The sequence below is a fragment of the Scleropages formosus genome, chromosome 16, assembly GCF_900964775.1.
Source record: "Scleropages formosus chromosome 16, fSclFor1.1, whole genome shotgun sequence".
NCBI classification, from domain to species: Eukaryota; Metazoa; Chordata; class Actinopteri; order Osteoglossiformes; family Osteoglossidae; genus Scleropages; species Scleropages formosus.
This window is the reverse complement of record NC_041821.1, coordinates 7,611,762-7,621,800: the sequence shown is the minus strand read 5'-3', so window position 1 is coordinate 7,621,800 and position 10,039 is coordinate 7,611,762. Positions and strand designations below refer to the sequence as shown.

Here is a 10,039-nt window from a genome sequence, read left to right as displayed (position 1 = left end):
GGAAGCATGGGAGCAGTTTCAGGGCAAGTACCTTGCTTAAAGGGCACTACAGGCGGAGGAGGGGATCGAACCGGCAACCTTCGGAGCCAAAGGCAGTCGCTCCAACCACGTCATGACCAGCCACCCTTGCCCAGTGTAAGACATTAATTTATTTGTACTGTCATTCGCTGGGAGTGTCCATCCAACTTCCTCCATTGTTTTGAAGCCTTCCTAAGAAGGCTTGATATGTGGAAAACACCTCAGCATGCACGTCTTCGCCAGTGATTCACCGACGTGCGCCGGCCTGATCGGCAGCAAACCAGCCCCTAGGGAAGTGTGATCATGGTGGATCACCCGACCGCGTGGCATCAAATTGCCCGTAGATTCTGTGATCGAGACCAAAGGATGGAGCTGAGATGAAAGAGGAGAGCCATAGTGCTGGGAGATGTGATCCATCCCCAAGTGGTAATTATTATTTTTCACTTAAACAGGATGTGCCTTGACTGCACCTCAGTAAGACTGTGTTTAAGCAAGCTGCTGCCATTCATTGCGCGTTTCTTTGTTGTGTTTTATCTTATTTTAGCGGCGCTGCCTGTTACGGCATAGCAGGGTTAATCTGATAATGAGACGCAGAAGTGGGCTAGACAGTGACTCACTTTGTGTCGAGCATATCCTTTTCAAAGAGAAACTCACTTGCATTCATTTGAAAAGTTTAGCAGAAACGAAGAACAGGAGGTGTCAAGAAGTGAGACATCCAAACCTGACTGCATGTGTGTGTATATTAATAATAAAAAAAAAAGGCTTCCTCCCTCCCACAGTTCAGGGAATTCAGAGTACTTTTTCCCTCGGCAGGTCTGCATACCTTAGCCGGAGGAATCTAATTCGGCTGCGAACTTGTGGCTACAAGCTCATGGGCCGATTGCATCACATGCAGGAGGTCTTGCTGACGAAAGAAGAAGCGGGCTGTAGGTAGGGGAGTCGAAGCCCAACCAGGAAACAGGAAACGGAGGATGTCATGACAGCGGTGGGGGAAATCTACACACAATGGCACCATGCCTGCGTCTGGTGAGGCCGAGGGTCAGCTGAAGGCCCTGGATATGACCCTGCCGCCGCGCCCGTGGTTGCTGCTGCCGCCGCTGCTGTTGCTGCTCCTGACGGCCGCCCCGCTAGGGAGGGGTAGGTGTGAACATGCGTGTGTGCTGCGCTCAGGGGAAGCGCTCTGAGCAGAGCTGTCTGCCGCTCCGCTCCGGCTGAAAAAGGGGAACGAGGCACATTAGGACCGGCGACGGTATTGATAATGTGGCAGGCAATGTATGTGAATGCTGGGTTGGGTCCCTTCAGTGTTTTACTCAGCGCAGTCTTCTCTTTAAAGTATGAATGCTGACACATTTTTAAATGTGAAGTCTTAAGTGGGCGCATACACTCTTCTGTTCTAGGGAATTAGGCCAAAAATGATGTGTACATTATTCTATTATAAAAAACACAGTTTATTTTAATGGCTCACTAAGAAGATGGTAAAATTTAATTACATCGAACGCGTGCAGAAACCGTTCTGTGCCTCAAATTAAGCTAAAAATCACACATAGATTATAAAATAATTATAAAAGCCGTGGTGTATTTTGATGTTAATGTCTCACAAAGACTATGCTAAGATTTAATTGTACTGAAGAAGTGCATAAACTCTTCGCTACTTCCTGTTCGGCTGAAATGACACATGGATTATATTATTATTATTATAATAAGCGTTGCTTATCTAGATGTTAATGGCTCCTTAAGAAGATGCTAGGGTTTAATTGTAATGGAAAATTTGTTTTTCGTTGTCAGCTTTAGAGCGAAAAAGTGTGCATGCGAGCGGAAAGGGAATTCAAAGAATTCAGCTTAATTTCCAACCAGGTGTTAACGGGTGATAAGACTGGGCTCTCGGCCCTTTACTTTATTTACTTCTTTCATCCGTGATGGATGCGAAAGGCCTCTGTGTCTCTGAGAATGTGCTGTAAGAAGGCAGAGAGGAAAACCACGTGCTCCCTCCTTTTCGCGGTTCACTCCTGTCATCTTTGGCCGAACGTGTCGCCATGTGCGAGCGCCCGCCTTCCCTCGGAGGATGCTCGCAAACATCAGGTGTTGCACCAGCATCCCATGTACATTAACGGCGGAAGTTGCTCCATCCATCAGCGGTGGTTTCTTAAGGAAACGGTGTTGCAGAGACGCAAACGAAGGCATTGAATTTCCCACGGTTGCTGTTATGGCTCAGCCCGATTACCGGTGTAACTACAGCCAGCAGCTGTAGCGGTGCTGCCGTTTCTATTCCACCGTGCTCTCACACGCTTCGATTCTGGACACGGGCGCCGGCGAACTCCGCTAAAAATGGCAAAACGAAATTCCAGGTTGTCTGCAAAGCAGGAACGTGAAAAAGGTGAAATAAGTGCGTACTGTGTGTGGCGTAAGCACAGCTGTGGTTGTGGGAGCTTACTGCAGGATGTTATGAAATATGTGGGCTGGAGATAAAGCACACCCAGAATTGTGTATCGCACAATCCCAACCGCTTGGTTCTAGTCTGTGATGGACTGGCATCCCATCCGTGCTTTCGGGATAGTCTCTGGAGCACCGTAACCCTGAACCGGACAAGTGGTTATTGATAATAGAAGGATGTTTGACTCTGGTTCGCTTTAGGCCTCCTTAATTAAGTGGGTACTGACAATGATCTACCCCTGTGCAGCTGAACAAGTATACCTGCAGAGGTGAGCTCCTTAAATTGTGAGGGCATTCACATGACCAGGTGTGTGTTTCCTTCCAGTGTACGGCGATGAGTTGACGACTCAGGACACCCTGGTAGGATATGGCGTAGATCACTCAGGTAAATGCTCCGGAAACGGTATTTCGTATCTCCTCTCCTACTTCTGAAAGTGTAAAGGTTGATAAAGTCTATGTACAACACATTGCGCCATATCTCCACTTGTGACTGTCAAGGGAGGACTAGTGGACTTCCCATGGCTCGAGACGTGCAGCATTTGTCGTGCCTTGTCGGGCAGAGGTGAACTTTCACTATGAACGACTTAGTTTCCTCCGAGAACCTCTTCGTCCGCATATCGGCGTTGATGGTGCATAACCTGCCCGCATTTCCACTAGAAGAACCGCTTTCCCAGATAAAGCTGCATGCACCAAAGCAGCAGGGTACCTGGGATCTTGGTATCTCAAACTCAGTGCCACAATCATTTTTATTTAACTGCATATCCAACTTGCAGTTTTACCTATTTATTCATAGTAATATTTCTATGGAATACGTCAGGTTAACTACAGTCCTCAAAGGTACAACAGCAAGCCCTGTTTTGGGATCTTGCTGAAAAAGGTCGGAGAGGAGCAATTTAGGTTAAGTCCTTCTCTCAAGGGCAAAACAGCATGGACCATTTTTGAACCGCATGCCCGAAATTAAGGTTATAGGTGAGGGTTCTTAACCGTTCGAGTACTTGGTACCCTTATGGTGGTGAAAATTGCCAAACCCACCTGATCCCTCATGTGTCTGCCTGCAGACACCACGTTCTGCACTGACGTTGACGTTCTGATGCAATCAGTCACAAGGTCAGATTTGACAACTTGGCACATCTCTGTCAACGTGGCACCCAGATCCCGTTCAGACGTGAGGGCTGGCAGGTCCTGTGATGTTCACCATGTCCTCTGTGTGATGGCAGGTACCAGTGAAGCAGTCACCGAGGCTGTAACAATAAGCACATGGAGTTCAGGAACTGTGGACCCTGAGGATTCCAGCCAGGATGTCACTCAAGCCAGAGGTTCAATCTTTTACCACAGTTACCACTGTTGTCCTATGTCTCTGCCTACTATAGGTTATAAAATCAATGTACCATTAAAGAAATGAGCCATTTCCATTGGCGCAAAACTCAAAATCAGCTTAGATTTCTCCTTTCTCCAAGGTGACGCTCATGAAACCCTGCTCGGTCCCACCGAGTCTCCGACCGAGCACCCAGAGGACGACCAGGCTGACAGCCTGGTTGTGATGGTCGCCATTCCGCTCGTGCTCCTGGTGCTCATAGCCTTAGTTGTCACTGGGTTTTTCATCTGCCGAAGGAGAAAAGCCAGCAGTTTCCGTAAGTCTGCTCATACCGTCTTTACTTTTTGATTCGCGCACTGGTTTGGCGTCACAGTTACAGTGGGACTGCGGCCTGGGACAACCGGGGGGCTCATATTCAACAACTTGTTCTTGATTACGGTGAAAAATTCCTGCCTGACCCAGTATTAAAGTAGTCTTTTCTTTGTTCGGCCCACACACTGACATAAATTACCACAAGAGAGCCATCCAAAAGTATAAATAGTATAGTATAGTGCTCTCTTTGCAATCTTTTCCTGTAGGACACTTCCAGTGTAATGCAATGAATGAACGCTTTCTCACATTGCTTTCAGGTGATGGAAGAGAAGACCAATTTTTGGCTGGAAGTAATGAAGAAAAAGTACCGATGTAAGTACAGTACAAGACCCTGTCACAGGGTGGTCCGAACTGCTTGTCACTGACAGATTAGTCAGTATCTCGTAGCCTAAGATTGCTCAGTTATTACATCATGTTCCTTTATGGAATACACACACATATGGTACTGCAGAGCACCCAGAAACACAGTGCAGGACGGGTCCCTCGTTACTGCGTCGCTTCGCTCTTCTCTTGTCAGCACTTTTACTCAACAGTTTCACTTATTGCACAGCTGGGTCTTTATTTTTACTTAGGTCCTTGCTCATATGCTCTGCTGCATGGCTTCTGCTGAGACCTGAACTTGCAACCTTTGTGTTACATGGCGCCTGCAAGCAGAAATGTCTTCCAGTTATTTTGATGAAATTTGCAGTTTTTTTTTCAGAACTGTTCACTAGCCTACATGTTTTGATCATATACTCAGGGAGCAGTGGGCATAGTAGTTAGACATGTTGGAGGGCATGGGTTTAAATCTCACCTCCTGCTGCAGTACCTTTGAGCAAGGTACTGTACTTACCCTGAGTTGCTACCTTAAGATCTACCGAGCTGTATAAGTGGGAACGTTATTTGTAACTTTGTGTATAAAGCTGACATTGTAAGGTATCAGGATAAATCACAGTTAATAGTAATAATAATACTCCAAACATTCCAGAATTTTAATTTACATTTACTTATTTAGTAGACACTTTTCTCCAAAGCGACTTCCAATGAACTCTATAGTGTTGCCAGCCCACACACCTTATTCACCACGGTGACTTACACTGCTAGATACACTACTTACACTGGGTCACTCATCCATATACCAGTGGAACACACTTCTCTATCACTCACACGCTATGGGTGAACCTGAGCAGCATGTCACTGGAGTGTGGGAGGAAACCAGAGCGCCCAGAGGAGACCCACACACAGGGAGAACAGGCAAACTCCACGCAGACTGAGCAGGGATCGAACCCACATTCTCTCGCACCACCATGCCGCCATATATACAGCATAATTGTTGTGTGATCCGTTTCGAAGAGTGTAAGGTTGTTAGCAACCCCAAAGAGTCTTCGGCTAAAGCAAGGTCAGCATACGTGGCCTGCAGGATGCGCCATGGTCTGTCACTTAGACACATACAGTACGTTCTGTAACCTGAGTGTGTGAATGGGTACAACACCCCCGTCATGGACTACGGTGGGCGTCCAGTAAAAGGAGGAGCCTTCATCAGCGGCGTCATGCTGTGCTCTCCTGTCCAGGCCCATGTTCGAGGACGACGTCCCCTCCGTGCTGGAGCTGGAAATGGAAGACCTGGAGAAATGGATCGTCAAAGACTGTGAGTTGTCCAGGCTAAAGAGCATGTTTCTGGTGTTTCTCTCTGCTGGGGAGATCAGTAGGTATCTGTGGTTTCCTCATGGAGTGCAGTGCCCAATCTGAGTGTAACCCTCACTGTGCAGAGTACCACCTCCCTGCCAGTGATCAGCTTTGCTTCACAACATGAGAACTGCTTCTCTTGTTTTACCACAATTGAAAGGGGCACATTTACACTACTTCAGTCCCCTGCTGTACAGTTTTTCGCCGGAAGAGGTCGCCACAAAACAACAGTTCAGGTCAATGCCAACCTGCACCAACCTAAAAGCATGTTTCTGAAATATTCATGAAGCTGCAAGAGTAACATCCAATACTGTGCAAAAGTTTTAGGCACTTGGTTGGGGGAAAAAGCTGTGAAGTGAGAATGCTTCCAAAAATAATGCTCTTAATTAAAAAAGTTCCTACGAAGCTTAGTAACCATCCATCGTCAACAACTGCTTGTCCCGAGTGGGGTTGCAGCGGGCTTGGCCGGGTCTGGGGTTCAAGTCCTGCTTGGGGTGCCTTACGACGGACTGGCGTCCTGTCCTGGGTGTGTCCCCTCCCCCTCTGGCCTTACACCCTGTGTTGCCGGGTTAGGCTCCGGTTTGCCGCAACCCCACTCGATTTCAGACTCTCTCTGTGTGTGTGTGTGTATAGTTTCTTTCTTCAACAACATACAAAACCCTTACAGCAATACTGTAACTCTTTGCAAAAGCAATGCTTGGAAATCTAAAATATGCTCTTTCCCACTGACACTAATGCAGAAGACATTAAATAACCATCTAAAACATATTTTTGTGAAACATCGAAGTGCCCAAGACTTTTGCACAGTACTGTAATAAGTTAAAGTGGATGTATTCCACTTTGGTTTATATGAGCCCTGTTTTGCAAGTCATAGCTAGTGCAAGAAAGGTAGCTAGAAAACCGTTTCACACAACCACTTGGACAGCAGATGGCGTAGTGGTTAGAGCCGTAACCTTGCAATATAGAGACCTGGGTTTGAATTCCCGCCCCTGCCGTGGTATCCTTGACCAAGGTACTTACACCCAGGAGTGAGCAATACCTCATTTTTCCTTGAGTTCAGCATTACGTTTTGAATTTACGAGGTAGAAAATATTCCGCTGAATAAATGGGTAAATCACTGCGCGAAGCTTAGTATAAAAACCTTTCGACGTAAATTGTCCGTGACAAACGCATCAGCGAAATTAATACATGTAAACGTAGAGCCTTTATAGCGAGCGCTGATAATGTTCTCATCTAATGCCATATGGCAGTTTCACTCCAGCGTGTGGAAAAGTACGGCGTAGACTCCATATACTCCAGCGTTGTTGAAACAAAGGTCACTAGATGATGTGTCCGTGTCTGTCTTTCACAGCTGGGGGGGCTGTCCAGGATCCTGGAAAAGAAAAGTAAATGCAGTACCAGGTAAGAACATTGTGCAAGCATGATAACTGCAGTGGAAATAATGACTAATACCATATTTTCCCATGAACTGAACATGGTTGTTTTGAGGTGTCGTTCACGAAATGACTTCCTTTTCCAATTCTGGCAAAGAGGGAGTCATCCACACTTGGGGTTCGTTTTCCATCTGGTTCCTGCGCTGCGTCTTAGTTAGTACCGCTGCAAGACGGGACAAGATGAGGAGTGCGTCATGCCCATTGATGCAAAACGCACTTTTTCCCAGGAACCAGGGCGGGAAGTGACACGATACTGCCTGTCATACTCTAGTCTAGTGTTTAACAAAACAATAACGGTGCGCAGGGTCATTGTCACACGCCTAACAGCTGTACTTTTGCTCAGTTTTGTAGCTGCAGGCATCACTTCAGTACCCTGGGCGTTTTTGGGTGCTCCGGCCCCTAGGGTGTTTCCTTGCCCTTTTCCGTTTCTCTTTGGACAGTCGCGCTTTAGGGTCTTACGTGGAATTTAGACGCAACACCGTGACCCCTGACCCCCAGGGCACTCACTGACTAGGCCCTTCTCAATTATTCCATCCCTGTTTTGTCTCAGTCTGTGACCTTTTGGCCCTGGCCATAAACAGAAGCAGGGACAACTGTTAGCCATTACTCAGGCATGCTGGGAAAGGGGGGGTGCGAGTCAGCGAGGGGTAGCCTGCATTCAGGGAGTCCAGGTCAAGGTCTGTGAGGTGGAATGTGAGGCCTCTTCCGCAGATTGCTCCCAGTTCCCGGCCTGCGTGTGTGTGTGTGTGTGTGTGTGTGTGAGAGTAAGAGCGGGTGCCGGAAAATTCCTTGGAGATCCATACAGGTGGCGAGGAACAAGCTCGGTGCTAGCAGTGTGACAGGAGAGCACCGCACAGACCGCTGGGCTACTGTAATAGAGGAAACATGGCCACAATGTATTTGCTGGTCATATGTCAACTTTATTTCTTTTCTTTTGTGAGCAGATTACTAGGTGTCATAAATATCTTTGAATGATTTATGCTGGTATTGGAAAATCCGAGACATGTTTATAGTGCATTCTGGAGCTCTGTGTGTGTGTGTTCGTCCCAGGCAAGGCTGTCTAACACTCCTTTGTCTGTTACAGGGGAGGTCCTGGCTTTTACCGCGCTCCTCTCCCGCATCCCCGGCTGCTCAGGGGAACCTCGGCTGACCTGCGCTGATGATGTGCTGCCATTTGTCACGACTTTGCTTCCTCATCATTAACCGCTTCTGTGGAGCAGCATCACGCCGCTGCGATGAAGACGAGCGCCAAGAGAGCTGATGCGCAGGCCTAAGTAATGTGTTACTGCTATTCAGTTTGAAGAGAAGGCAGAGCAGTGGTTAGAGCTGCAGCCTTTGGACTTGAAGGACCAGGTTTTGAGTGCCACTCCTGCTGTTTTACCCTTGAGTAAGGTACTACCCTGAACTGATACAGTAAAAATCACCCAGCTGAACAAATGAGTAAATCACTGTATCTGTTGTAAGTCACTTTGGAGAAAATGTCCTGGACACAAATAAGTATAAATGTAACCCGTCCTTTGATGACTCTAAGAGTGAGAACACAACCATACAGAGGACATCCAGAGGACATCCAGAGCACACCGAGCGGCGCAGTGTGTGCCGTGGACACTCCTCCCTCACGCGCCATTTGCCCCCAGCACCATGTCCAACTCTGAAATGGATTATGGATTACAGGATGGCGTGATACATCTACTTTGACAAAGTCACGTTCACCAGAACCTGGCGGTACTGCCTGGTTTTTGTGGTTTAAGCGCTTTGTCCGGGTGGACAGACGTTGATTCTGTGTGACACTCTGCAGCCCGCAGTCAGGATGAGTGTGTACGCAAGCGCTGCTCTGACTTCTGCTGCGCCTCTCGCTGCTGCTCCGAAGTGGACCGAACTGCGAAATCTTCTCATTTTTGAGCCTGTGAATAATCTTGAGAAAATTTCGCACGGCGCCAGTGGGTAGCGTGTGCGCTCACTAATGCCATTTGGCGTCCTTAGGGCCCGCTTGGCTGCCGAACAGCCGCAGCTTTCGGATGTACTTTAACAGATGTCACGATGTGCCGCGCCGTCGCCATGTTTTGTTTGCACACACTGTCCGCAGCTCCGTGTATTTTTCATCATCTCAGTTTCTTCCGCTTTGTTCGCTTGTGCTCTCCTCGGGCCTCTCCGTCGTGTCCGGTGCTTCTTGTTCCGTGTGTCCCGAATCTTTCGCCAAACCCGGAGACACCGGCGCGACACCGGTGCTGACTTTCTCAGGATGAGTTTGTTTTTATGTGTCTTAAATGTTTCGCCTCTCAATGCACTGTTTTTCATCTTTGTTTTGTGATATTTAGCAAAATTAAATTAATCAAAGATAAGACATTTTCATGCTGCTTTGTATCCTATGCTTCCAGGATAGGCTCTGGTCCACCATGACCCTGCGCTCAACAAGCAGTTATTAACGGATGGATGGAATGGATAATAAAGTTAACGGGTTTTAAAGGTGTGAAAATTCTCTCAGCTGTGAGAAATATATTTGCTGTACTGCTGAGTGTCATATACATTCCTAATTGGTGGAATCGGTACAAGTCGCGTCGGTTCTCTAATTAAATGAACAGGCCATTAAGCGCCTCAGAACGTTCACGTCGGGATGCCGCTTCATTGTTGTGCTCGGGGAAAAAATGGTCATTTCGTTCCACTCGCCGTGAGGTTATGTATTTGGAAACTCTCAATGCATATGAGGCCATGACCTCATATCTGCGTCAACGTTCTGGACGCATTGGGCTTCATGGATACTTGCGAGGGCGGCACGGTGGCGCAGCGAGTGGTGCTGTCACCTCAC

At 47.6% G+C, this 10,039-nt stretch overlaps 1 protein-coding gene across 3 annotated transcripts; it reads left to right on the top strand.

Moving 5' to 3' along the window:
- The first annotated feature begins 375 nt into the window (after window positions 1–375).
- LOC108924429 (transmembrane protein 154) lies at window positions 376–8,608 on the top strand. 3 transcript variants are annotated; one of them, XM_029259104.1, is made up of 9 exons: window positions 376–444; window positions 832–1,155; window positions 2,774–2,833; window positions 3,666–3,764; window positions 3,906–4,079; window positions 4,393–4,447; window positions 5,686–5,762; window positions 7,152–7,201; window positions 8,318–8,608. In XM_029259104.1, exons 2-8 carry the CDS (start codon window positions 1,032–1,034, stop codon window positions 7,187–7,189), a joined length of 627 nt encoding a protein of 208 aa, XP_029114937.1. In that variant the 5' UTR covers window positions 376–444; window positions 832–1,031; the 3' UTR covers window positions 7,190–7,201; window positions 8,318–8,608. The 3 variants fall into 3 exon arrangements, with proteins under 3 accessions (XP_029114937.1, XP_029114936.1, XP_018591272.1); XM_029259103.1 differs by lacking the exons at window positions 7,152–7,201; window positions 8,318–8,608 and having other exon boundaries at window positions 5,686–6,152; XM_018735756.2 differs by lacking the exons at window positions 376–444; window positions 832–1,155; window positions 7,152–7,201; window positions 8,318–8,608 and adding an exon at window positions 2,590–2,663 and having other exon boundaries at window positions 5,686–6,152.
- Window positions 8,609–10,039: the final 1,431 nt, after the last annotated feature.

Bases quoted from the DNA above. Each gene is read 5' to 3' on its own strand.
- LOC108924429 (XM_029259103.1), top strand. From the start codon at position 1,032: ATGCCTGCGTCTGGTGAGGCCGAGGGTCAGCTGAAGGCCCTGGATATG. The intron at 1,156-2,773 runs GTAGGTGTGAAC...GTTTCCTTCCAG, and splicing joins GGCCGCCCCGCTAGGGAGGG to TGTACGGCGATGAGTTGACG. The intron at 4,080-4,392 runs GTAAGTCTGCTC...CATTGCTTTCAG, and splicing joins GAGAAAAGCCAGCAGTTTCC to GTGATGGAAGAGAAGACCAA.